The sequence below is a fragment of the Vollenhovia emeryi genome, unplaced genomic scaffold, assembly GCF_000949405.1.
Source record: "Vollenhovia emeryi isolate VEMERY1.0 unplaced genomic scaffold, V.emery_V1.0 DF939140.1, whole genome shotgun sequence".
Lineage (NCBI taxonomy): Eukaryota > Metazoa > Arthropoda > Insecta > Hymenoptera > Formicidae > Vollenhovia > Vollenhovia emeryi.
In genome coordinates this window covers 1,685,547-1,713,218 of record NW_011967226.1, presented here as the reverse complement: position 1 = coordinate 1,713,218, position 27,672 = coordinate 1,685,547, and the positions used below count along the sequence as shown (strand labels likewise).

Sequence of the window (27,672 nt, the reverse complement as noted above, 5' to 3'; positions counted from 1 at the left end):
TAAAAATCAAAACGCATGTATTTGAAGAATTTTTTAGAAATTAATACGCGATGGAAATATTTCCACTTATCCATTCTCCTCTCTCGAGTTTGATGATCGTTTAAAGTTTAAAGGATGGAGTTCCAAAATTGATTTGGGAATTTAAATAGCTACTTTTTTTGTGAAGCTTTATCCAATATTCTGATTTTTAGAAAGTGGAATGAATGGTCCATTGATTTTCGTAATAGAAAGAGAATTAAATTTCTGTCCGCAAAAAACACTCGAAATTTTTGACTTGCAGTATCCAAAGATTTATAACATCGCTTTTAATTTATTTAAAAACAAATTTTTTTTTATTCTCGCATGATGAGGAAGTTGGCTACATCGAAATATCGTAAGTATGCGATATTTTGACTATGTCGTTTATACAAAGCAATAGGAAAATACTGTGCATTAAATATCGCTTGATTGATCGGAGCAGAAATGCGCTTTTATATCCTTTTATTGAATTTATGTTACTGTTTATTGAATGTCCCTTAATCTTTCGTACAATAATGTAACAGAGTAGAATTAATCACGACTTGGTCACGTCGATAAATTCCATTATAATAACAACGTTAATTACGAAGGACGTGAGTGTAGTATGTGTGTCATGTGTTCGAGGCATAACTTCCCATGTCTCTCCTTTTTGTCAAACGACTCGACATCGAGCTCTGTAACGGTTCGCAAAAACATAAAATGTTGATTTCCCGACAAGAAGATTATTAGGCACAAAACATAGCGAGATAAAGTAATCTAATATCCTGCCAATTCGGCGAACGTCGAGTCCATTTCGTCGGCCAACGACTTGTATCTGTCCTTATTGATGCCCAATTCATCTGAAACGCGAGATAATTTTATTTCCATGCGCCGCTCTCGTGACAAAAATTTATAATATATATTAAATAAAACACGTAGACCTCACCTTCGAGCCTATCAACCTCCTTCTGGAGTTTCTTGACGGTCTTCTCGGCAAACTCGGCGCGGGCCTCGGCTTCCTTCAATTTGACCGTCAAAGTCTTCAGTTGGCGCTTGAATTCTTCGACTCGTTGATTGGCCTGGGGATAAAGATTAGCATTTCAAAGATTAACAGATCATCAATATTTTAAATAAATTTAAGTATTTTCATATTTGTATTAATATACAATGTTCTCTATTCATACTATGAGTTACGTGCCTTTTCTTCGGAGACTTCCAAAGATTTCAAGCTGTTACCGACGACCTTCAACTCCTCTTCCAGCTCCATGATCTTGCTGCGAGAAAGCAGGGAACAGAAAAGTATTATAAAAATATGACGGAGCTTGTTTTACTTGTTTTGGCATCAAGCCACATGATTTGGCACTTACGCCTCGCCGGACTTTACACGATCCTCCGCGACCTCGAGCTCGTCCTCAACGAAGGCCAGCTTGCGCGACACTTCGTCAGATTTTCCGTCAGCGTCTTCCGCGAGCAGGCGGGCCTCCTTCAGTTGGTTCGTCAGCTGGTCCATCCTCTCCTCGTCCTGCTGCGCGCGGTTTTCCAATACTTTGCACATACTGCAATTGTATCACATTTCGTAATGCGGTACATCGGCCGATGGATCGATTAAGTCGTAGGCTGATGGCAGAGAACGATCCGTACGCGGCGTCTACAATGATCTTTTAGACGCCGCATTAGTCGTGGACGTAAGGCAAGGCAGAGAGAAACGTAAGTCGTATACAATAGCCTTTCACGACTTACGTTTCTCTCTGCCTTGCCCTACGTTTACGACCAAGGCTGATATTTATAGTCAGATCTCATATTCAAGACTGTCTTAAGATCATCTTTAGATACTCCGTAGCCCATGAAATGTTCCGTACAGTGCCTTTAGATAAATTCAAGGCGGTGTCACGAATATACGTAAGACCTGATTATGGATACCGGTCTAGCAAGACAGTCTTAAGCGTTTACGGATCGTTCTCAGCTGTACAATTTACCGGCTAGACTCGTCGGCGGCCTGCGAAGCTTCGGTCAGCTTAGCAGTCGCGGTGTTCAATCGTTCCTCCGAGCGCTCGAGATCCTCCTCGATAAGTTGGACCTTGCGGTTAAGGGCAGCAACCTCGGATTCGGCCTGGAAGAGTCGAGTGTGCATGAATACGCGCACTATCGTTATTTTTTTCCCCATTTGTTCACGATATAAAATACGAAATGTGACGATAACGTTATGAGGCTTACGTTAGTGAGAGATTTCTCGCGGTCTTCGAAGTCCTTGTTGGCCTGCTCGAGAGCCTGCTTGTTAGCTACCAGATCGGCCTCGACCTGAGCCAGTTTCTTCGTGAGGTCCGCGACTTCCTCGAGCACCTTGTCCGCGCGCAAATTCGCATCCTTCGCCTGGCCCTCGCAGGTGTCGGCCTTGTCCATAGCATTGTCTTTCTCAAGCTTCATCGCTTGCATCTTCTTCTTGATGACATCCATGGTGGCGGCTTGCTTTCGCGGACCTTACCAACGAAATTACCGAGTTTGCTGAAAATACAAGCGCTCGCGTTAAATTCCATCGCCGTCGCTCGGCCGAGCGAAGGGATCATTCGCGCTTTTGCGCTTGCGGGACACGGTGTACGCTCGGGGGCGGCCGCGTTTTGGCATTTCCGAAAATATGCACGCGCCGCGAGCGCGCGGCCTGTGCGGTGCCGTCGGGCCCGACGTTCTGCAAAGCCATAATTCGAATCCGTGGGTGATCGCAGCGCGTAAGCACGAGGAGGAGCACGCATCGGAGCGTCTACGGAAATAGCATCTACAGCCCGATTCTATAAATATGTGCGGAACGACGGCGGCAAAAGCTCTGACGCCGCGCGGCGCACGGAGAGGCCAAAACGTAACGAGTGCCGTGTAACCCAGAGGAACGGGCTTTACTTGGCCCGCCACCGTCGACCGACATTCGATCTAACCGACGCGTATTAATAGCACTTTACAAAACTTCGGCGGGTCCACCTCGCGCGAATTTTACGCACGCGAATTCGCGGGTCCGCCTCTCGCGGCGTTTCGCGCGCGCAGAAAATCCCCCCCGCGTGCCTTTGTGCGGCAAATATGATAGAAATTTAAACGCGCGACAAAATCAACGTAACAAAATGCCCGACGGCCGAAGAACGGCAATTTGCACAGGGGGGAGGGGGAGGGGATATTATTATGTAAATTCGAATATGTTAAAAGGCAATGCTGTTTGTGACGCAATATAATCAAATTTATTATCGCGAAGAGGAGATTTAAAACAACGCCCAATATACGCGTGGAACGCATTAAAGTAGAAATGCCGTTAAGAAGATAGCGTGTGGCAGCATAATATGTTATATTGATTTTCAATATGTATAAAGCTGTCTCTTAAGTGCCTGCTCGCCGCGCAAAATAAATGGCCACCCTCGGCCGGGAGCGAAGGGATCGAATTGCTCGGGCGATTTATTTTGAGGAATTTACAAATTTGCCGCAAAGCCGATCAAAATGTTATTCGGGTTGTAACGTCTGAGCCCGGGATATTAATAACTTGCCGAGGGGGCCTGAGCCGTGTGCCGATTGCGTTTGTCAACCCACATCGGAGTGATGCAACACCGTTATTTATTATCGTGGAAAGACAGCGCCCTGCAATCTATTTCGCGCGGCCATTTCTTCGCACGTGCAATTTCTTCGCTTCCGGTCGGGGCGAGCCGACAGGTTCGCCGCGTTGCACAAAGCGAGCATCGTTTCGGGGGATGTGTTTGCGGCAAAAGGTGTGCGTGTAACGGATCAGCGCATGCACGCGGTTGACAGTTACGAATGCTACTTACGGCATTGCTTTGTGTTAAGCCCGAAAGCAAATTCCTCAAGCGTTAGCAGAGCTGTTATTATTTGCCGGCGGTTAGAAAGTCTCGCGAAGCTGCCCGGTCTCCAAGACATCTTCGTGAAAACGATTATAGCTTCCTGCAAGAAGTTAAACGTCGTTTCCGTCGTCGAGTGAAAAGCTACAGGTACAATAAATTGGATCAGACGCGGCCGGGCTGAAGCAAACCAACTTAGGGTCGAAACGTTAGAAACACCCCTGGTAGCACGGTGCACGGGACCAATTGTATATTCGGCTGTATCGGGCCGATGTTTAACCGATGCCTGGACCATGCACCGTGCTGCTGGGGGACGGGTTGTAAGTATTTGAAGCGGCGGGCGCGGACGAACGAACACAGAAACGGCAACCCAATTTCGAGCACTGCAGGACAACTGTCGGCACTGAATCGTCCCGCTGCAATCTTTTCCGAGCACTTTCCTCTCCTCCTCGGGGACGCGTTTCCGTGGCACTCGTACCGTAGGCGGGAGCGCCGTTTTCTCCCGCGGCACCTCTCACTGATCTCACTGTGGCGATCAACATCCGCCGTAGGGGGTGGGAGGGGGTGGTTTACTTCGCGAAGATTACTACTTACGGGCGCCGCTACGAAATACCGACGAGTCGCTAAAAATCCAGGGTTAAAGCTCCCCGAGAGGAGCCATCGGGTGCCGTCGGTTAATTCCATTTTATTCCATTTTATCCTGTCGACGAGCGGCGGGATCCGACGCATCCGTTCGCCACTTCCGTTCTCCAACGCTCGCCAACGGGAGCTCGTTCCTCATCGCGCTGTCACGGGGTAAAGCGTAGAAGACAGAGAAGGTAGACAGAAAGAGAGAGCGAGAGAGAGAGAGAGAGAGAAAGAGAGAAAGAAAGAGAAAGAGAAGCGAAGCGAAGCGTTTTCACTGCGGGAAAAGGTTCTCGGCGGCGGGGGATGCACTTACCAAAAATCCGAGCGGTCGGAGCAGCGCGAGACGAGTATCTGAACGGAGAACGGAAAGGCGCGCGGCGGAAGGACGCGTGTCACGTCGCCCCGGGGTGGGGATCCCAAAAATGGCCCGCCCGCGAGCCCCCCGTAACACGTTTATTTTCTGCTCTCGCGCCACGATCCGCGGACGATCTGTCGCATCTTCGTCCCGTCTCTGCTGGAGCGCGGCACACGGTCGCCGTGCGTCGGCGTCCGGCGGCATCCGCGCCGCTCCAGGAGCCGCCGACCAGGCTCGCGCGCGAACGGCCTCTCGCCTCTCGCGCGCGAGGGTGAAACCTCACGGCGGACCGTAGACGGAGAGTAGACGCCTGTCCGAAGTGTCCGCTTACGATTCCCGTTTCGCGCGGCCGCGAGACTTCCCCCCTGGCTTTTTTGTTAAATTAACTCTGCTCCAGATTCCCTCCCTCTCCGCGATTTCATTCTTTATAGAAAAAAAATGCGTACATCGACCGATCTTTCTCTCTTTCTCTCTCTCTCTCTCTCTCTCTCTCTCTCTCTCTCTCTCTCTCTCTCTCTCTCGCGAGGTCGTATTTTACGCAACTCTCGGTTTTTCGGCTCATTCCGGTTCGGAAAATTGCGCGAAATGGAGATATCGCATGCTTTTCTCCGCGAGTTGCGACTGAATGATTGTACCTCGGGATTCTTGACGGAGGGCAACTTCGCTTCGCAGAACGCATTCCCACAGACGCGGACACACAGTGGTGCTTTTGATTATTTTTCGTTTATTATTATTCATAACCCATCTGTCGAACAAAGAATGCCACTTATAAGCACATTGTACAAGTGTTTAAAAATATTTACAAACGTTCAGATATATATTTTTATAAGGATTAACGTCGTAGAAGAAATACCTGTTCTCTCTCTCTCTCTCTCTCTCTCTCTCTCTCTCTCTCTCTCTCTCATTTCCTGTTTTATTTCCGTTTCGCGGTTCTATCGCTCGGCGAATCACTTTTAGAGATCGCTCCGCCTCGCCACGTTCACCTGTTGCCAGACATTTATCATCGTGAAAAAAATAAATCTTTATTTTAAGGCCGTCATTTGAAGTTTTACTAACTAGTCCTGCCGATAAATGTACAATGAGAAACACGACTGCGCAGAGTTCGAATTAATCGGATAATCCCTTGACTTCGCACGTAAATTCGCGGCTTATTTTTGTACACGCGCAGTTACGTGTGTATGTACACAATAATACTTCGCGTTAATCCCTTACGGCGCAGGATTACACCGAATATATGCATACGCGTACGCACGCAAGCCCCCCCCCCCCACCCCCCGAGATGGTTTATCGAAATTCGCGTATCTTTTCAGACTTTATCGCGCCACCTCCGCGCTACCTCAATCCATCATCTCGAATCCTTCGCGCATTATTGCCGATAAATTGCATAAAATTCCACATTTCTCCTTTAAAGGGAACGGAATACTTTAAAGTGGAGTACTCTAGCGGTCTATTTTTACGTCGTTTTGCGCGTGCAACCTTTCACGACGGAAAAATGCCTGTACGCGGCATGGGATTAACGCGAACGGCGCCGCCCGTTTACTTGTACGTTCCACCAGCTGGTCAAAAAATACTCTTAAAGACATTTCAACGAGGTCCTTGACTTCGACGAGATAATTAGGAAGAGAAACTGCTCTATTACTGTTTTGTGCTTGTTGACCTTATTACGATAGAATCCAGGAGGGCTCAATGCTACTTCGCAGTCCTGTTTAGGAGTGTAAAAAGTGGTAGAAGTCATGAAGGGTGTTTAGATATAACGTCATAATATATCTAGCTTGAATTATAATGCGAGGAGCATAGAAATAGTATAACAAAATATATGAAATATTTATAAAACAGCTCCTTCCAACGATATTTGTGAAAATATCTCAGATCTCGTGAATCTTGATAACGTATCTAATCGAAGTTTTAACATAATTGCGTTTTTCTTTTCCCTCCGCGATTATCACGCGCGATGTCCGCGTGACGGACTCGGAAACCGACGCGTACAGTCATCGGCGATGAGTCGCTTCGCAAGAGGGGAAAGCGACTCGCTTCTCCACTCCAGCCGATCGACGAATGATCAACGGGGGTGGGAACCACAATTCCCCTCTCGCGAAACGATTCATTGCCGGTCAGTGTAAACAGACAGGCAGGAGTGCCTGGACATTTCTATAATGTATTCTATAATTATAGAAATGTCCAGGCATTCCTGCCTGTCTGTGTACGCATATTTTTCCACGTTAGATCGTGCGTGGGCAAACAATTGAGCTGACTCTCTAAAAATGAATCAGTCAATTATCACTGAACAGTTATAAATATATCCAGAGCGAGAAGTGACTCGTCGGGACGACGTCGACGCGACATCGACACCGCCGTATCGACGTCGATCCGGCATCGATCGACGAATCGTCTCTCACTGGGCACCGCCGCGGCTTTCAGCTGTGTACTTATGACTGCAAATCAGTGACTATTGACCGCTCTCGGTGATGATCCACGGATCGACTTATTTCCGTCTTTTCATCAGCAGCTGCGGCACGCCGAACTTTTCACAAATAACGGCGGAAGTGTTTTGAACGAACGTAGTCGTGCATGGCCAAAGCCGTGCCCTATCACATATTTTCAACGTCGCTCTCCCTATGTACATGTCTGAATTAATCTAAGAAGTTGCTTACAGCTAGATAAGACAGATTCTCGCGACGCGGCCTACGATGGACGCGCATTCCCACGGCGAAGTGGGCCACGAAGTTATTTCGCGCTGTAAGACGGGGGCTGCCGCGTCACTTCCGAACCGCCGTCGTCGTCGTCGTCTCTTCCGCGCGAAGACGCGCTACCATCTTTATATCTATTTAACGAACATGCTACTCTCTAGATTGGACGTCGACCGTGTACATTGAAATGTGTTGTGCACATTATTGCTACCCTAACTTTCGAGTAAAACTCTCGTGATGGAATTGCTTCGCGTGACGGAGCTGCGCGAGGCGTTCGACTTTGTTTCAGTGGAGATACGCAACTTAACGTAATAGCGAAGACCCGATACTCCTCCAAGCCGCGCGCTTATATGAGCAGAAATTACGCGTACTATCTACAAAAGACAAAATTATATATTATGTAATATTAAGTAGAAAACGCTTCACATAGGTTGATATAGGTAGATGTGGGTTTTCTAGCTTTTCAGGACATTACGCGGGTTGTGCAGACGGCAGGGTAGGATAATTATAATTCTTGATAGTGGAATTGTTTGGGAGCGTACGTTTTTAACGTACATTTCACGCAATTATTAAATTGGAGGATTACACACGGTAGAAGGACGCAGGGAGGCGAGAGCTCATATTTTATTCAAAGGTCAAATATATTATTTCGGGAACGAAAAAGCAGAGACGTGTAAAGTCAGGTATTATCCTGTTTGGCAGTGAGAAATGCCTAGGACAATATATATATATGTATATATATAGTATCGCTTAACCCTTGAATGCACGACGCCCGAACAAAATTTGTCATTGCACGAGAACGCTCGTTAATCGCGTAAAAATATTTGACAAATTTTGTGCCTCAAGTATTTACGTGTCGCTTCAAATTCAATTTGATGTTCAACGTTAAAATTAATATTTTTACTGGGATACATTATCTATTCATCATCGATTTGGATTAAATGACGATGTAATATTAATAAATTATATATTTCGCTGGACGAGATATCGCAATTGGATATTGACACGCGCGTATTCGCAACACAGTGGTTTAAACAATATTTTCACGCATACTTCCCGCCTCCTCCCCCTTTTTTTTCGTTGCCTAAACAGAATCTCTAAGCATATTCGCTCTGATATGCATGTTACGTCAGTCTTAATTTGTCTCGTCTCGCGATCAAAATAACCGGATGCATTCAAGAGTTAAATATTACAACGAGATCACGAATTGACGTTAACGGCGAAAGGAAACGTAAATGTCAATTTACGAGTAATCTAGTGTCGCGTCAACGAGCGCGTGTTTACGATAAACGATTACATTACGGGCCTGAATATGCATGCGCATTATCGGCCGTGATTTGAAATAACCACTTTTTGATGAATCTCGTATATACCGCCGTCCATCCGTTTCCTATTGCGGACCGCGATCAATAGCCCGGCGGAGTTTTCTACGCTCTGCTTGATTTTTATCAGAAATTATTCCATTCTGTCCGTAACATTAAAGCGCCGAGATGTTTATCCCGATAAATGTCAAACAGTTTGACGATACCGCGATTAATCTGCCAATCAAACATTATTGCCTCAAACCTGTAGCTTCGAAATTAACGCGTGGCTCGGGCCGGTTTAGCGCACCAGCTCTCGCAAGCTGCCGAATTGAAATCTTGCCAGACGTTCTCCCCCTTCAAGCACGCGTAAAGCTATTCGATTCGATAGATTCGCCCGACTCGCGTCTTGTAGTTTGATATAGGTTTCGCCCAATCCGCCATCCTCTTCCTCCGGCATTCACGTCGATCGGGAAAACATTTTTTTGAGCGGGACGCGGCCTCGTGAATTAACCAGCTCAGCTGTTGAACGGATCGAACTTCAATGAGCGCGACTCCGGAAGACGTATCAGCGACGCGTCGTTGTCGGCGTCGCCGGCGCTGAAGCGGTGCCACACCGTGTTGTCGGTGTCCCAGGTTGAATTGGGCGGCCTGTACAATCGGGGAATGTGCCGGGCGTTGCGGGTAATTCCACAAACGAAGCCGCCATTTCCTGAAATCGGTTTAAAGGTATCTTGAGACGTTCCCCGCCGGCGAAACGGTCTGCGACGATCGTCGCGGGATCGACCCCTCGGCGAACACATGAAACTTGACGTACCCAGTCAGAAATGACTTGAAAACCGACGTCGAAACGATATCGAATCGATGCATTTTTGGTTCCATTTTCGAGCCAAGTCGAAAGTGGAACCAAAAATGCATCGATTCGATATCGTTTCGACGTCGGCTTTCAAGTCATTTCTGACTGGGTAGAAACGTTGTTGCCGAAAGAGCAAAATGTCCGGCGGGCAGACACTCGCGAGCAACTTCCCTGATAGCACAAGTCTCAGTTATGTTGCAAAGACATTGAAACGTCTTTGCAACATAACTGCAACATAACTGAGACTTATGTGCTATCAGGGTTGCCCGCGAGGGGATACCCCCCGCGCGTAGGACGCCAAAGTGAATTGTATCCCCCCCCTCCCTCTGCAAAGTGAAAGTCTCGGGCAAAGTTCAAGTTCGCCGCGCGAAGCAGCCCTTTACTTCTCGTGGAAATGCACGAGCGGGGTACGCGACCACCCCCGCAACGGGATATCTCTGCCTCGTGGAAAAACGCATTTCTCGTAATGGAGAAACTCTTTACCTCCTCGGAGAGATATCCCTATTGCGAAAAACGTTGAAACGTATGTTCGCGGAATCGTATGAGCGACTATCCTCCCTGCGACGAGACGTATCTCTTTCGTAATATATGAGTATCTCGTCCACACACGGGGGAGGGTATACATTTATTCCCCTAAGAAATATTATTTTCCCACGCGCGCGTATATATCTTACCCGCCCAAGGGACCGTCCCCTCCCCTCTTTCGAGGATCTTTTTGTATGAAATCGTTTTAATAAACCCGCCTCTTTTTATATACACAAGTATGCCTTTGACAAATGCGTTAACGAAATTACCTGTGGTCGGAGACTGCGAGGGCGATTGCTGCGGCGAGGCCGCCAAAGGCGACAGGGGCTCGTAGGGCGGCGGCGGGGGCGAAGACGGCGACGGCGTGGGCGACGGCGGCGGTAGCCGGTGAACGACGTCCGGATCGAGGCCGAGGGCCTTCAGGGCCCTGCGGGGATTCGCGCGCACCCACGTCTCGAACAGATCGGCCGGCCAATCCGTCTGCGTCGATGCGTCGATCAATCTCGCCGGCGGATTCCAACAAATAGCGTCCGGGGGATGGGACGAGCTCCTCGCGAGGACGCCGCTGCCGCGGCTCGCCGCCGGGGTCGGCAGATTCGGATTACTCTGGGGTGAGCAGGCGAGCATCTGCAACGCTTGAATGGCGTTGCGCACCTGTCGATTCAACGCGCGTCATTTTAATCCCGCGGCCTCGGGCACCTCCCGAATAATCCGGGTACTTTGCATATGTTCGAATAGAACTGAGAGGGACGGAAATGACAAGTTCAGTTCTGCAGAATAAATGTCTCCGAGTCAATTGAAGGTTCATTCATTTCTTACGCGTGCTCACGGATTCTTATTTAAATCCAAGAAATCTCGAGGGAAGTACCGGTATAGGCGGATAAGTGTAAAACAATTTCGCGTAATGTCTCTGAGCCGGATTGAAATCGGGGATCCGTATAAAGTACCTCGCAACTGAGCGTCGCAACGTCCTGATGCAGCGTGGAAAACTGATTATCGAGTCTCTCCACGGATCCTCGGATGTGCTCCTCTACGGATTCTTGCGCGATCACTTGCGCTGCCCTACCTCGTAGCAGGACTCCCCTTCCTGCTCGTCTCCCTTCTCTGTAGTCCTCCCTGATGTTCCAAACAAAGTTAACTTTATTCCTCATTATGCGAGTATCTGATCTGAAATATCGAGGACGCTCAGCGAAACGATGTCGGAATCACGGCGCGAAAATACCGAAGTAAGAAATCCAAAAGTGGATTATACACTCCGCTACAATTTACCGGCGATATATCACCGTCTGAAACCGGATCGACTTTGGGAGACGCTCAAGTTCTTCGTGCGGAAAATCATGTTATCCTACAATTGAGGATTTCTTTCTTCAGAAAAGGGAACCGGCAAATTGCTCGTCTTACAATTCGAGGTATTTTTCTTACGCCTCGACTTTACCCTGCACTTGTATGTTACTTGATAAAATACTTGAAACCGCTGAGAAAAAAAAAGAAATGTTCTTTTTCTGGGAATAAGAATGTTGGATATATTTGATCGGCAAAAAGAATCGAATATACTTCAGCTATTATTTTTCCCCGAGAGAGCAGATCGACGCGAAAGAAAAAAAATGTTCTCAGGAAAAGTGAAAAGGCAAAAACTCCTAAACCACCAGATTAACTTTTTCCTCCGCTCTCATGGTCTATCCATTATCTCAACCTTTTTACGCCGTTGAAATTTTTATCTTATCATCGTTTATTTAACCCACACCTTTCCCTTTTTAGCTTTCCATAGTTTATAAGATTCTGCGATCCCGCCGATTTTATCCTCTGAGTAAGAACTCACCTGAACTTTGCGTGTCGCGGGCTCGAAGAGGTGTGAAGTGGTGATTTGTTCGGGGGCGAGAGGGGAGAAGTTTCGCCCTCTTCGGCTAAGTTCTCATCGTCCTCGCTGATGGAGGGCAGTGTCAATGACGGGCCATTTACATCGGACTCCTGCTAAAATTTACGCGACAAGGAGACCGGTAAATTTCACACCTGGACAGAGTTCTAGCTCAGCGATTTTTGCGAAATAATAATAACTCACATCGTTCTTTTTATACACACATATTAAGTGTGCGAGTTCTTTTACTCTTTGTACATATCAAAATTTATGTGAAACATATTAAGTACATTACTGATTAAACAAGTTCTCCTACTTAAAATTGAAAATCACAATATGTCTTCTGAAAAATATATTTAAATATCTTAAACTTCTCTCAGCGTGGCTCTCTAAACATATCTTCAATTAAAACGACATCTGATACTCTTGTTGTTCTACCTCTCTGTACCTTTCCCTCCCTCCCTCATTCTCTCTTCCTTTCTCTCAAGGGAGTGCATAAAGTTAATTACCTCTGCCTCGTATCCTTCACGTAAATTGTACGTAAGATCGTGTTGTATATCGTGCGCAAACTCGTGCTGGTACTCGGGGTAGAGTCGAAGAACCTCGACTAAGCCCTGCATGTGTACGCATTTCAAATCGCAATATGTTAGCGCCTTGACGTCGCAGCTGGATCTCACTACGTCAACCGAGCCAGATCCAGTCGTGCCGCCGCCATTATTTCCGTGTTGCAGATGAACGTTTATATCGCAACCCACTAAATCTCCCTTCCCTTAAAAGATAAGACGAGGGATGAGGTTTACTCGCAGATTAATATCTCCGCGCATCGAGCTGCGTATCAGTTTAGTGTCCTAACTGATCTCCAATTAAGGCGTGAAATTATCTGTGGAAGAAAGAAAGTGAATCGCGTTCGTTACCTAAAATTGCGACCACCATGCTGTTTTGCACAACTTCCATGGATCCGTTGCACAGATAATAAATGTACGAAAGCGTGTCGCCTTTGTGAATGAGAAATTCGCCGGGGGCGCAAAAGTTATTTCTGATATGCAACGAGAGTAGCTTTAAACATCCCTGCGAGGCGGCTTCGAATATCGGTAAACTTAAAATCTCTCGATGAAGATGCATCGAAACATCCCCCCGCAGTTCCTCGGGAAATTGTTTGAGAGTCTGCGGAAAAAAATGATTACATATTACAACGAGCATCGTAGCGATTTGCATCACTATTTGCGACTTGGCGCTTTGATACGACACTGGTCGGTACGTGCTATAAAATTTTTTTAATTAAGCAGAACAAAGCACGGTTCTTTTACCTCGTGCACGTCAATACCGTGGTTTAATGACCACATAGTTTGAAAGTAATCCTGCATTCGCTGCTTCAGCTCTTCCGGGATTTGATGTAAGACTAGAAAATCTTTGAGATCCCGTAACTTTGTCTGATACTGGGACCTTCTTGAGTACATTCTCTGAATAATCGCGGTAACATTGCCGAATACCACGGCGTGCATAAGAGCTGAAATACAAACCTTACTCACAATGTGCGCGCGATGCCCCGGTAAGAGTATATTGAATGCACGATGGATTTTACCGTGAAATCGCCGTCAATGTTAAGAAAGGAACGATTATTGGCACACTAAGCATTCGTGATACTGTGCCAGGAAATTTGATAGGCAACACGACAGTCTCATTTTTCTTCGACGAATCAAAACTTACCCCCAATCAGCATCGTGCAAATGGAGAAGAATTTCTCCGAGAACGTGTTTGCCGAAACATTTCCGAAACCTACGGAAGTTAGACTACTGCAGGTGAAATATAATGCCGTTATGTAGCTCTCCGTGTGCGTGACGTTTTGCACCGATATCTTCAATTTCTCAGCCAGGGTATGTATCCAGCCTGGAACACATTAACGCGGCAGTTCCAGCCGTTTAGTTTTTAGTTTGGCTGTTTGTCGTCTTTTTATATCGTTGAAAATTGCTCGTTGAAAACTGCCAGGCTACTGCATTTTCGTACAATTTAATAAAAACATTATCCAGCTGCGTAGATATTAATTTTCGTAAACGTCAGAGTATTACTTGATACCATGTCTGGCAAATTTTTATGTTAAAACTCGCAACGTTTCGACCATGGCTTTCAAGTGACAATTGTGTCAATAATTCCGTGTGGCAAATCCAAAGAACTGGTCTCGGTTTCACGAACGACAGAACATGACTGAGTGTTTGACAACAGTTGTTGTGATTTACCATACGGAATTATTGGCACAATTATCACATGGAAAGAACCAAAAAGCCACGGTCGAAACGTCGTGAGTTTTAACATAAAAATTTACCAGACACGGCCAAGTGATATTCGGAAGATTTCAATTACTTCTGGCGACTTGTGAGATTTCCTCCAGTCATTAATTTTTATACTTTCCAAATTCCCCCGTTTTGCATTTTCATTTCCATATTTCACGTTTGACACGCGGAGCTTGTACTTTTATATCACTGTGGAGAAACGATTTTATATCACTGTGCTGAAACATTTTCTCAATAACTATCGGATAACAATCCCCACAAATCTTATGCAAACGTTTCCACGCCGAGAGGATCTTTTCTAGCGGTACAGATCCGTTCGCGCAATTCTACGTCGGATGTGCAGACATCCTTCCGCAAGGTAGATAGCGTCGAGTGATTTTTATAGGTCACGAAGGCCGCCCTCAGATTGTTTTTGTATAGATATAGAGAATACCTGCGTGTTCTCGAAGGATCGGCAATCTAGCTACTTTCACGAATACGGTATCTCCCGTAAAAATTCCGCGCGGCAGGCAGCTCGCAAATATTAAATAAACTGCCGAAGCGGTTTCCGAGAGACTTACCCAGATCCCAATCCTTGTCGTTCCGCAGTCGCTCCTTTTCGGCGATCACGTACCAGACGCATGCCAGCCAATGCGCCACCACGATGAAGAAGAGCATAAGCATCGTTAAAATTACCGCGCTGTATTGCGAGTATCTGTCCATTTTTTGTAGCAGTCGCGCGAGTCTTAGTAATCTTGTGAGTTTCACTAAATGAATGTTGCTGTGCGCCGATTCCTGTAACAGAGATCGACAAGGGGTATTTGTACATAAATCTGGCATTTTTTCTTTTCAACGCGTTAAGATCCCACACGGGGGTTTCCCGGCAAGATGCGGAATGTAGATGCCGCGGCAATTTTTATCGTATATTTGGTTGCAAAAGCAATTCTGTTCATTTAATGAACACACAATTTTGCACAAGTGACTTGCCAAGCTAAAAATTAACGTTTTGGTAAAGAGGTATTTTCGTATAATGCATGGTTTTACAATTAATCTGGACATAAGGCATCGATTTTCTATTACACCCGGGGCAAATTAATTAGCTTAACGTCTCATTGGGTTGATGCCTGACGGAAATTTGAAATTAGCAATTACCGCGAAACTGATACCGGAACGAAACAGATTCCACGTACCGTTCCATATTTTTAGATTTCTCCGCCGTAACTCAACTATTCTCATTCGGATCTTCGTCTTGCTCCAACATTTTATTTTTGTTTCAATTGAATTTCCACGAAAAAAAAAGAACGAGAAATTTTTCTTACATTGGATTAAAAGTTAAAAAGTGCTGTGAAGATTCCAATCTCCTGGAGATTGCAGGGCAAGATCGTAGATTCAATATTTTGCGAGAAAAGAGCTTATCGTGTAAAAGTTACCTGCTCCTTATTACAAGATAAATTGAGCTAACTCATAAAGCTATTTGTAAGCGGAGACGAAAGGTACCTACCTCGCCGCTGTAAACGTCTGAGGCATAGAGAAAATCAAACGGCAATGCCGCCACGAGGTCAACAAAGAACCAGCCTTTCACGTAATTCACGGCGATGCTTCTGCTATTGCTGACGACTTCGCCCTTTCTGCTCACGTACGTTGTTCTGAAGTTCAAAACGATATCTGGGGAGGAATAATAGAGCACACGTACATTCGCAATGCGTACGGAACGATCAGAATCTTTCGCGCGCACGGGACGGGTATCCGACTTGCTATAATCGACTTAAAAGTCTCGAAAGTTGCACAACCAACGAAAGTGAGATTTTAATTTAAACGTTTTATAATTATAATTAGGCACTTTCTTTGCATTTCAATTATATTAGTCGCAAAAGGTTGCGAGTCTTGCTGAATAAATCGCAATTACCGACGGTCCATTGAGTTTGCGCGAATTGTCCCCCAATTAATCGCTTCTTTATTGAAAAATGTCAATTAGGCGTGTTTCCCGCGGAACAGAAAACATTGTTTTCAGCCCGACGCGCGACAATAATCGTGATTGCGAGCGAATGTAAAGCGCAGCGTCTGCACATGTATTATACACGCCTAAATAAACGAAGAGAGGGGACCGGCTTTCCCGCTTGTTGTCCCGCCTAGTTTCTATTCCTACAAACGTATCAAGCAGCTGAACGAAACTTTGGCTTTGTGCGATGAATGCCTTTTAATCCCATTTGCAAATTGGATTTCAGCCGCGAAATTCACGTTCCACGTCCACTTATCCGCGAAGTAACCTCGTTTAAAAGTCGCAGATAGTCGATATTTTACATATCACACGCCGATGTACGCGCGAAATATCGCCACTCGTTAATCCCGCATTAATCGTAATATGATCGACTTGTTAAAGAGTCTGTCATTAAAATGTTTTGTACGCTCGCGTGCATGGAAAAGGAAAATAAAAAGTTCGCCCCAGCTCTGTAATGCGGATTGTCTTTTAATGCGAATTTTATCTGCCTCGTTCAGCCTCGTGACAGCGCAATTTCGTTTGACAGTTAAAAATCGATGTTAAACTAACGAGTGTATTGAAAGTGCACGTTGTTTATTTACCATCGTTTACACAATGCAGTATCCTACGCTTGTCAGAATTAGCCTGCAGCCTCACTGTCGCGAATAATTTAAAAATTAAATCAAAGGATCGGCATTATAGCGCGCGCGCGCGCTTGTCATTAAACCGAAGGCTTCCTAAAGGTAAAACCCACTTCTTTTTTTTTCCATCATCATTAAATCCCCCCGTAATTGACCTGTTCCATTATCCGGTAACTTTCTTTCGATGCTGTCGAAAAGTTAAAGTAGCTTTGTATACTCGATTAATGCGGATTTAAACGCACCGCTCTCCTGTTGTTCAACCCTCTCTAAACGCTCGTTGTCAATTAGCTCGGAGGTTTCATTTTGGAAAAAACACTTCCGCTACGTTTTCATTTGGTAGACGCTGCTGCGCGAGAGCCGAGCCGAAAGTTACGGATTACAACGCGATGTAAAAAGGTGGGCGGCTGATCGCTTCTCCTGGTTTCGGTCTAACGAGCTCCAGGTGTTGCCAATTGAACCGATGGGTTGGACTTTTCTCATTTCCTTCTCGGAAACATTGTTCCAAAAGGGCCAAGAGCAATCGATTTCTACTACAAGCTAACGATTGGATCTTGATTTATTTTCTTCCTTAGAAATGGTGCGTTCGCTTACGCGATTATATATAGCGCGATGTTTAACGGACCGATCGCGATGTACGTAATTTGCCGACGCTAGATGGGATAACAGTATCGAGAATGGTGAGTTAATTACTCCCGTTTATCGGCATAAAGGCGCGTTAAGATTGTACCTTTCCCCCCCTTTTTTTTCTAAAATAGAGAATTCGTTTACCTGGAACGATCCAGGGAGGATTACGGTTCAGACGAGAATCTCATCGGCGAGATGAAGGGATAAAGCGAGGTCTAAAGGGCACGAGAGGGTCGAAAATTGGAGGTAGGATATACTCACCGATAATGAAGAGCACTTCGACGACAACGTCACTGACCATGGTAGGCCTATCGATGTTGATGAAGCTCGCGTTATAGGGAACGATTATTGCCACGTAAAAGGTCGCGATGAGAATCAACCAGTCCCAGCAGGACTTGAAGCCACCGTAGTGGCTGAGAATAAAATGCGACTTTTTGACGGTTGTCGTTTTGTATTCCGGTAAAGGCGGCGCGGTTGAATGCAGAAGCGTCTAGAATAATATGCAATTTAAGAGGAAGCGCGCTCTCTCTCTCTCTCTCTCTCTCTCTCGCCCTGAGGGTTACCGAATTTTTCGGCGGTCGAATAATAACGTAATAACGTTAATCGCGTTAAAGCTTCTTTTTGTTACATTGCAATTTCCAAAGGAGATCTTACTCGATAAACCTTTATCCACATTATTCAATTCCAAGTGCGAGCCGACTCGCAAAGTGACAGTTACAAATGTTGAACGTTAATTAACGGGAAAGTAAATTCCTCTTGCTGGCATGTATCTTTGTCGGGGAGAACTTTATATATTACTTTAATCTTATTTAGGAATAAAATGTGAAATATAATTATTAACTCCCAGCGTGATGAGAGACACATTATCGCGGGTAATAAGTTCTCATTATTTTCTCAATTACCGCGCTTCGTTATAATTTAACCGTTAATTTTTTTCCCCCCCACAAAAGATGGCAGATTTTGAGGAGAAAATAAATAGACGTACATTGTTTAGCTTAATTTTGTGCTTATTGTCCTGCTTGTAATGGCCCGACAGTTGATAAAGGACGGCGCGACTTCTTCTTCTACCGTAATTGGAAGGCGGTGCCTCAGGGTCGATATTGCCATTCGAGTCTGGAATTGTAAATCGCGCTATTATTGGACCAGAGGAGAGAGATTATGTACAGTGGTATAGAAATATCCAAGTATTCTGAAGGATAAAAATCACGTAGAAAGCATTAATTGGAGGAAATGCAAATAGAAACATACGCACGCACACCCACACGTTCTGGCAAAACATACGTACGCGCGCACGTACAAAAATATATGTGTAGTCCAAAAAAATTTCGCGACGAGAACGGGGTTCTCTTCTTCGGAGCGTTATTATTTTGCAGCGATTGTAACGTGAGCTAACGAAAAAATCGACGTGTGTACACGTGTACGAAAGTAAATATGGTAGCATTTGCATACACGGCAAATAAAGTTCCTCTTGCATAATGATACAAATTCCGATTGGTGAATCTGTGTTCTGTGAGTATCCAGCGCAAAGTTTGTAACCGAACTAATCCAGTCTAATTGGCATTACGATTCGAGTCCGAACGAGCACTCTTATTAACGGTAATGCCGTGCGTAATCCGAAAGGAGGACTTTACTGACAAATCGAGGATTACGGCAGATCTCTGAGGTTTGTTCTCTTCTTTTTTTTTCTCTCTCTTTCCGAACAGTTCGGTTACCAACCCCCGGCGTTGCGACGGTGATTCGTGCAGCAGCGTGTTGCGTGTGCGCGCGGTGTGCGGCTCGTTTGAAACGCGGTGTGAGAGAAAGGCGTAAAAGGGCCAATTCCTACCCATCCTGCGATGCGTAACTCGTAAACTCCGAGTTCAAGTCGTATTTTTGGCACGGCGCCGCGAGAGAACGCATCATTCCTCATTAAAATCGATCCACCTGCGCGTATTTAGCAGCGAAGCATGGTTAGAACTCACCACTATCGTGCAACTCACAGAGCTGAAGGTTCTTCGTGTGCGTGATGTCTTTATGCGAGGCCAGGAACAGAACAACGTCGCCCTTCTCGTTTTTTATCGGAACAATGTCGAGTAGGCAATCGAATGGACTTCCTGCACAAGTCGAAAGGGACCGTTTACCGAAAGCAAGCGAAACACGAAGTAATATCGTTTGGCTATCAATTTTTAAGTAACGAGTCGTCCGCGGGGAACGCGGAACGATAAATTGCTCACCGCTGAAAGCTCACGCTCCGATAATGAGCTTCGTGATATTTGCGTCAGCCACACTGCAAACTTATACACGGTACAACGTACCGCGCGCGTACAAAAAGACCCGTGACGCGAGCGACGGATTACGTCATGTCTTTTTTTTTTTAAAGCGAGGTATTTTTCGAAGAATTGCGAAACATTATTATTAAAAAAAGTAAAGAGAAAAACGAGGCGGGAAATACGTCGGACACCAACGCGCGGCGTATCCTCGCCTCTATGAAAATACAGCGTGATTACACAATGGAGGATAAGATGACGTTTTATTTGATGCCTCCCGATGGAATTGCCGCGAACGCTCGTCGGTATGGTCTACAAAAGGAATATCGCGTCGCGTGTAGAAGGGAATTTCCGTCACCGATACGTTCCTTACGATCCCTTCTTCACGAGATGTCTCTCTCTCTCTCCCTCAATTCAAAAACCGATCCTTTTTTATTTTCGACACATTGACTTTTATTCGCGTTTGTGAACGGTGACGCTTGCTGTAAACGACGAAGACTATAACGTGACTTTTCTAGAGAGACGTAGCGAGAAAGACAAACGAAACAATCGTTTGCCTTCCCGCGGCGTTGCATCGGCCTTGCGCAAGCTCGCGAATTGACGATTGACTCGCGTTCTTCAGCCCGATGGAAAAATTTTAGCTAAACTGCACTGCCGTGCAAGTAAATTCCGGGTCAAGACAGTAATGTGGAGTATATTGCGAAAGGCCTCTCGATTAGCTTCGCCGTAGATTGATTTTTCTCGTAGCGCCAAGGAAAAACGAAGAGCGCCAGTCAGCGACGCAGGCACAAGATTACTCCATTTGGTTTTGCATAGCGAATTTTCCTTGGAAAATATCGTATTCCTTAATGTCGCCCAAGCTCGAAAAATGTAAATTAATAATGACTCCCATCGCGTGGGATCTCCCTCTTCCTCCATTTCTTTCACTCGCTCTTTTAAATATGGATGTAACATTAAAGATTTTATACTCTTCGCCATAATACATCACGCGTTATTCATACCATACGTTACATTACGTTACACTCGCATGAAACTGCGACGTAACGCAATGTTTTTCTTTTAATAATCTCTTATTCTGAATTTTTCCGTATCTTAAAAGATTGGAAAGTTAAATGTAATATACACCGAGACTGTAGGTTGTACAGTTTAAATAAAGGAAAGTTAAGCGATAACAGCCAAACCGCAAATGGCTGTAATTTTCCTGAAAGACCAGGATTAAAGATACGCATCGTAGAGTATGTGTTACTCTCTTGTGATGGAAGTCGCATAAAACTGCGACGTAACGAAATTGTTCTTTTAATAATCACTTATTCTTAATTTTTCCATGTATCTTAAAAGATTGGAAAATTAAATGTAACTATGCCAAGACTTTGAGACTTGTACAATTTAAGTAAAGGAAAATTTAAGCGATAACAGCCAAACCGCAAATGGCTGTAATTTTCCTGAAAAACCGGGATTAAAGATACGCAACGTAGAGTATGTATTACTCTCTTGTGATGGAAGTCGCATAAAACTGCGACGTAACGAAATGTTGGTCTTTTAATAATCACTTATTCTTAATTTTTCCATGTATCTTAAAAGATTGGAAAATTAAATGTAACTACGCCAAGACTGTGAGACTTGTATTTAAGTAAAGGAAAATTTAAGCGATAACAGCCAAACCGCAAATGGCTGTAATTTTCCTGAAAGACCAGGATTAAAGATACGCATCGTAAAGTATGTATACTCTCTTGTGATGGAAGCGGAGGTAATCTTTTACGACGCCGGGCGTAATGCTCATCGTGCGATCGCTCACGGTTCAGAAACACCCCCGTCATTGGATATCTTGGGGAGAACTCACCGTTCTTCTTGTAGAAGACAACCTCCATTTTCAATTCCGTCTTGCTCTCGAGGCTCTTGTCGATCATGGCCTTTTCTTCCTCCTTCGTTTCCGGCCCATAGAGAAACTTGCAAGCGCAACCCTTCTGCATGATTTGCGCTCGCGCAAATCCTGTCAGCTCGCAGAATCCATCGGAGCAGTAGACGATCGGATAGATCGACGGAACCTGCGCATTTCCCAGTACAAAGTTGCTGTCTGCGAACAGAAGTGAGACACACGTATTAGATACATATATATACGTATGTATATCGAAGATTGATCGCAATTGATAACGACAAAAGCGCCCTTTTAAGGGCGTGCAAGTTATTTGCCGAAATTACATTATCGGAAGTTACTCCGTGACGTATAAAAAAAAGATGCCGTCCAGTTTTGTAATCCACAAAATTCACTCTTTAACATCAACGTATCGGGGGGGGGGGGGGGGGAAAAACTGTCATGTATAAAGTGCCAGTCCTCTTCATCCGATTTTACATATTTTTTTTTGTAACCAACCAGTCCTCTTTTATAATTCTGTTTTAAAATATGCGTTTGCCTGCGCTCGCACAGGATTTCATGCGATGCAAAAGTGCACCTAAAAATCTGACATTTTAATCAAACGCCCCAAAGGAGGAGCGCAGCTTTCCCCCCAGGGGCGTATTTTTAGTCGATAATCCCTTCACGGTTCAACTTTATTCGCGTTAATTCCTATTTTCCACGTCGCATGAAGGGTGGCTATAATCATCGAACGACGCGGCGCCGTTTCCGGATACTTCCTTACGATCGGCTCAGACACTCGCGCGGGACAAAGGAGAGCAATGCAGGATGTGCATGTCCTGCACTGATAAGGGCGTTCGTGCACGCGTGAAAGCTCTTACCGTTTAACCCGAAAGACAGGGACGCGCGCGTATGTGTCCGGCGTTTATTCGTTTGGAAAAAAAAATCACGTCATTGCTCTGTGACACCACGGAGTCTCGCTGGCCCTGCCATCGGCGGATGGCCGATAATTTCCATACACGCTCGCGCGAAACGACCTCGTTTTACCGACGAAATTTATGCCCGAGGAAACGCGCGTGTTCGCAAAACAATATCGCATTAACCGCTCGTCGTATTAATTTAAATGCATCTCACGAGTTACGCGTTTTCCGCCTCTGAGCCCTCGCGTTCGGGTGTAATGTGTGAATCCTGAGCAAGCACAGCGTGCGGCAAGCGCCGCTGCATAATGACGTGTCGCAACACTTTACTTAGGATTGTCGTCATCCGCAGGAGGCGTCATTCCGTATGCCACGAGATAGGAAAAGCGGGAAAAATCTCAAGGTCAAGTGCAATGCTAAAAAAATCGCCGTCGCTTTTACCCTTAGACACTACGATGACGTCAGTATCATTGACCACCGTCCAACAACCCGGGTAATTAACTATTGCAACGTTTGCACCACGCGTCCTTTTGTTTTCTGAGACGTCATCAACTTGATTATCGACAGCACAGCGACTTACGCAATTCTCGATTGTTCCCAGTGCCTTGCGTCATTGGCCTTGGAAACGCGATAGGGTACAATGGTAAAGTACAGCACGATGCGTTCATTCGGTTCGGGTAACAATTAAAGACGGGCTAAAATATCACTTCATTATTTAAACAGAGGCGCTTTTTGACGATCCGAACCGAATTGGTGCACCGCAATGTACAATGTTCCGCGTTCAGCGGAGAAAGTTGCCCAGTGAGCGCTTCGCGCTGATTGGGTTGTACTTTTAGATCTGTGCTGCGATAGAACTATTCTTCTAGATTTTTAAGGAATAATCCAATCGGCGCAAGCGCTCACTGAACAGTTTTCTCCGCTGAATGAGGCCAATGCTAGAAACGTCAAAATTAAAGATTCTTAAGGTTGCCAGTAATAGACAACGATAAAGAAATGTATGTCGAACTGTGGCTCAGGTCCTTCTCGAGCACAATCTTAAAAAAGGTGTGCGCACTCTGGGAAAAAACGAGTCGGGAACCCATTTTGTGGCCCACAATTGGTAGTCAAATTACTTGAATTGTTCGTAATTCTACTCTGGGAAAAATTTTGACCGTATTTTTTGATAGTTAAGCAACTTAACACTTCGGTTAGTGCCTCTTATGCGAAAATGATCTTTGCGTTACTGAATATCGACAGAGCTAACTGAGAGAATTGATTAGTATTACTTAAAAATCTTGGATATAGACAGAACAGCTAATTGCGACTTTCAGTTACGCGGGGTGAGATTCGTAAAAGATTAGAGCTACGAACAGTCCAAATAATTCGATTACTAATTGTGGGCCCCAAAATGGATTGCTAGCCGTCTTTCTTTTCCCAGAGTAAGGTAGTCGTTTTCGTAAGAAAAATCGCTACGCGAGTCGCGATATAAAAGAAGAGAAAACTGCAGGATTAAAGGCGCCCGCAATATTCGGAGCATGACTGAATAGTCAGTTTGTAAGTTGCGGTGATAAATCGATCACAAACTGCTAAACGATTATTAGGGCGAGTGGCGAACGAGTTGTCCGGGGTAAAGTCCCGGGTGTAGTTTCGCCCGATTGCCCTGGAGGCGGTAGCACCAAATAATTACCGGGATCCCACGGGGCTTCCGAACTCCGGGCAAATTGCGTAAGTTATAGCCGGAATGACTCATCAAACGGAACAACTAATTACTCGGTATCAAAGCGTCAATTAGTTTCTTTCACGCACACTTCCAGTTGTTCCGCTCAGCGATCAACGGTTTCTCTTGATCCAATTTTTATTCTACTAGGTTTCAAGCGACGTGTTTCCGCGCCCTTAGTATCGGATTTTTCTCGAACGTATCTAAAAAGGTGTATTGAATACGGCAAAAAACGTGAGCTCTGCAATAGAATTTCCCGAGAATTCCATTATTTCAAGCCACGGTAATCGAAGTTTAAATAGTTTAAAGTTCTCAGAAGTAGAGTAGAGATTTTGCGCTCTTTACAAAATATATAGAATTCGAAAAATCGCAAAACGATTCGTTTTACCAAACGCGATTACTGGTTTCCGCACTCGTTAATCCGATGTACACGCAGTGTTTCGTATTTCATGGACTTGCAGCTAGATATATCAAGATAGATATATGGACTGATATATCAAGTTGCGCGCATTAATCGTTATTTGTAATTTTCCAATCCTCTTGCGATAATCACTCGTTACAATTTCGGCGGACGTTGACGAGAAAATCATTCGTGAACATTTTGGAGGGTCGTACAGTTGGTTGCAAAACTACAACGAGAAAGAGCGAAAACACCACGCAATTTACTTAACGGGACAAAGGCGAAATATATGATTTTTAGCATTTTGTCGTTGACACAACAGCGCGATTTGGTATTTTCGTGGCGTATCAGTGGTTTCGATAACAAGCACTTACGCGCAAATTCAATTAAAACAATGGCTACAAGCTAATTGTCGTGAATTATCAAGAATATAGAGAATAGCACGCGATACGTTCGTACGATGTACATCCGTTGCTATTATCTACTGCAGTCACGTTCCCTGTTGTCTTTGGCTCATAGAATATTCATGGATTAAAATATACGTGATGTTCAGCCGAAAATAATAATATTACTTCACACAGTGCCAGTTTCAGTCGCGTGTCAATGTTTAATCGCGACATTATCAGGGCCATCACGGATTTACAGGAATAACACACGTAAGGTATGGATACTCGACGACCTTGCGAGCATCGTCACGTTTCGCGGATTTAGTTGCAAGTGAGTTCGAATAGGGATAATTTAATAGGATAATTTTATTAGCCGTCGGCGATCCTCCCCCTCCCTTGGATTTGCATGAAAGACGTTCCCGTCAAAATTTCGCGGTGCAATCTCGCCGAGAGATCGCGGAGGACGGTCAGATGGCCGGGCGTATTTGTTTCAGATTTAAATTTGACGATACTGACCGAACGGAGATGACATTGTCACCGTTATTTGTATTTCCAAGATTGAAACGCGCAAAAGTGGTCGAACCGGCGAAACTTGGCCCGAAGCAATCTAACTTGGGCGAATATTCATCTCCGAGCTTTACAAAGCGATACGTATTCTTGCGCGATATACTATTCTCGCGAGGTTAAAACACATTATCAGCGCGACCGCGGGTCGATATTATATATACGTATAGCCTCTTCGATATTACGCGAACGGTTATTGACCTGCCAAAGGAGAGCTATCCATTGTTTTCCGCGTTCGCGTGTTGCATCTCTCGCGGGCGCAGCGAGAGATGCTATCGTGCGCGTTGCAGACAGTGGATCATAAGCGACGTAGACTTACGCCCGTAGTTCGTCAGGTATTGGAAGCGTTGGAAAACGGAACGATGTTGCCACTTCCGATGCGCACCTGCTAAAGACTTAGTTATAATATAATCTGCTACAACTCGATTACGTAAGGCGGTCACGGCGCGCGTTTTCCAATCCCAGACATTTTCCACGATCCCCTCTAAGAATCGCATTCCGCACAGGTCGCGTTGCATATGCAGCTGCGGTACACAAAATTGCGTGCGGCGGATACAAAAGGTGAGATATAAAGCCGGGAATGGGCTTTAATCAAGCATTTAGATAACTAGTATATTTCCTCATTTGGTATATTTCGCCACGCGCACGCTTTTTGCTCTCGTACGAGTTTCTACGTTTCACAATTGAGCTTTCAAAATATTTAACGATTCTCATAGCATTGAATATTATTCGTGTGAGTTTTTTTTACGTTTCGTTGCTCGAATTTTTACAGAATTGGACAATATTTCTATTAAACTATTGGGAAATATATCTCTCTGCTTTTTGAAAAGATAAGGATTCAATCCGCGATGTTGCGGCATCTAAATTTTCCTATCAGGCTAATTTCGAGGGCGGTAGATTTATTATTCAAGCAAGTTTATTAGAAATGTTCCCGGCAACTTGGTATTCTCCGCCGGGGGAAACGAGAAATCGCTGGGTTTAATCGTGAAATTTGAAATAGGAAGGGTCGGGGAGACAAGTAAAACGACAAATACACACACGTACACCCGCGCACACACGTACGCACGTGCGCCTGTATACATTTGTGGCTTAAATCGATTTCATTTTCCATCATCGTGCCGTCGCGAATTTTTCAAACAATCCCAGATTTCGCTATCACGCAATCTGATTCGCAATCGCGGTTCCGTGCAATAAATCTTAGCTGCATACCGCGGTCAACATGCGCGCAATACAGCCGAGAGGAAATGATGCGGAGGAATAATTTACAGGTTTGTCACATCACATGATCATTCATATTGTAATATCAAATCTCATTCTTTTTTTCCCCCCCGGTCGAAACGATATTCATTCTCTTCCCCAAACAGTTTTTGTCCAATCTCTACAGTTTCATACGATAACTTTAGTCTTTTTTTCTCGGGAACAAGAAAACTTTTTCCCTTTGCATTACAATGCTTTCCTGACGTGGGTAACAGGATATTAACCCTGGGATACGTGGGAGCCGAAGCTTATGAAATCCCGTGTGACCAACTCTGTTCGTTGGTCTCATCAAATATATGTCGGGATCTTTTGGGGAGAAATATGGCCGATACGTTAGACCGCGTCGCTGATATCGTGACCTTTAATTCAGGCTTTTCTTTCTAACGACGAATGAATACGAATAAAAGTAACATCTGTAGCTGCAAATGACGTTTGTTTTTAAAGTATGTCGCTGAGAAATAATTACAAAGTTCGAGTTTGGCTAGGACATTGCTTCTAGAATGGTTCTAGAATTCGAGACTTTCCGTTAACCGATTTGGCCCTTTAAACTATTTTCGTAATTGTTTTGTCGTTGAACATTATAGTTTATCAATGTATCGAGAGCAAAGCGCCGATAAGTGCGTGCATCGTTCTACGGTTATCTATCTGCGTCAGTACCCGTTATTATTTACGATAAGATACGAGCTATCCATATTTAGTAATCATCATTACCCTCGTCGCCTGGATCGATACGTGGATTATTCGTAAGCGTTTTCTATTCACCAAAGGAATAGATAAACACGAAGGAGAATTGGGAGCTCGCTTTGTGCATTACGGT

General features: G+C 44.9%; 3 protein-coding genes across 4 annotated transcripts in view; 1 reads left to right on the top strand and 2 right to left on the bottom strand.

Annotated features, from left to right (window-relative positions):
• Positions 1 to 447: 447 nt before the first annotated feature.
• Positions 448 to 4,976, bottom strand: LOC105567154 (tropomyosin-1). 2 transcript variants are annotated; one of them, XM_012021771.1, is made up of 7 exons: positions 4,762 to 4,976; positions 2,212 to 2,499; positions 1,974 to 2,107; positions 1,365 to 1,553; positions 1,196 to 1,271; positions 944 to 1,076; positions 448 to 857 (listed from the first exon to the last, which is right to left on the bottom strand). In XM_012021771.1, exons 2-7 carry the CDS (start codon positions 2,449 to 2,451, stop codon positions 775 to 777), a joined length of 855 nt encoding a protein of 284 aa, XP_011877161.1. In that variant the 5' UTR covers positions 2,452 to 2,499; positions 4,762 to 4,976; the 3' UTR covers positions 448 to 774. The 2 variants fall into 2 exon arrangements, with proteins under 2 accessions (XP_011877161.1, XP_011877162.1); XM_012021772.1 differs by lacking the exon at positions 4,762 to 4,976 and adding an exon at positions 4,416 to 4,547.
• A 1,092-nt stretch (positions 4,977 to 6,068) lies between these two features.
• Positions 6,069 to 27,672, bottom strand: part of LOC105567146 (potassium voltage-gated channel subfamily H member 8) — a 29,912-nt gene continuing 8,308 nt past the window's right edge. Inside the window, exons 3-16 of the mRNA XM_012021762.1 lie at positions 21,624 to 21,857; positions 19,499 to 19,630; positions 18,523 to 18,650; positions 17,799 to 18,027; positions 15,796 to 15,959; positions 14,876 to 15,089; positions 13,735 to 13,914; positions 13,335 to 13,534; positions 12,942 to 13,191; positions 12,537 to 12,796; positions 11,992 to 12,143; positions 11,120 to 11,288; positions 10,442 to 10,826; positions 6,069 to 9,503 (exon numbers count right to left, since the gene is read on the bottom strand). Coding sequence (XP_011877152.1) covers positions 9,310 to 9,503; positions 10,442 to 10,826; positions 11,120 to 11,288; positions 11,992 to 12,143; positions 12,537 to 12,796; positions 12,942 to 13,191; positions 13,335 to 13,534; positions 13,735 to 13,914; positions 14,876 to 15,089; positions 15,796 to 15,959; positions 17,799 to 18,027; positions 18,523 to 18,650; positions 19,499 to 19,630; positions 21,624 to 21,857 — 2,891 coding nt within the window. The 3' untranslated portion in view covers positions 6,069 to 9,309. The remainder of the gene's footprint in view (positions 9,504 to 10,441; positions 10,827 to 11,119; positions 11,289 to 11,991; positions 12,144 to 12,536; positions 12,797 to 12,941; positions 13,192 to 13,334; positions 13,535 to 13,734; positions 13,915 to 14,875; positions 15,090 to 15,795; positions 15,960 to 17,798; positions 18,028 to 18,522; positions 18,651 to 19,498; positions 19,631 to 21,623; positions 21,858 to 27,672) is intronic.
• LOC105567149 (uronyl 2-sulfotransferase-like) overlaps positions 26,648 to 27,672 on the top strand; it is a 28,877-nt gene continuing 27,852 nt past the window's right edge. Inside the window, exon 1 of the mRNA XM_012021765.1 lies at positions 26,648 to 26,866. Within this exon, the coding sequence (XP_011877155.1) occupies positions 26,843 to 26,866 (24 nt within the window). The 5' untranslated portion in view covers positions 26,648 to 26,842. The remainder of the gene's footprint in view (positions 26,867 to 27,672) is intronic.

Excerpts from the sequence above, each read along its gene's own strand:
- LOC105567154 (XM_012021771.1), bottom strand. The coding sequence starts at position 2,451 with ATGGATGTCATCAAGAAGAAGATGCAAGCGATGAAGCTTGAGAAAGAC. Across the intron at positions 1,077-1,195 it reads TGGAAGTCTCCGAAGAAAAG|GCCAATCAACGAGTCGAAGA; the intron begins GCACGTAACTCA and ends CTTTATCCCCAG. Across the intron at positions 858-943 it reads GGAGGTTGATAGGCTCGAAG|ATGAATTGGGCATCAATAAG; the intron begins GTGAGGTCTACG and ends CTCGCGTTTCAG.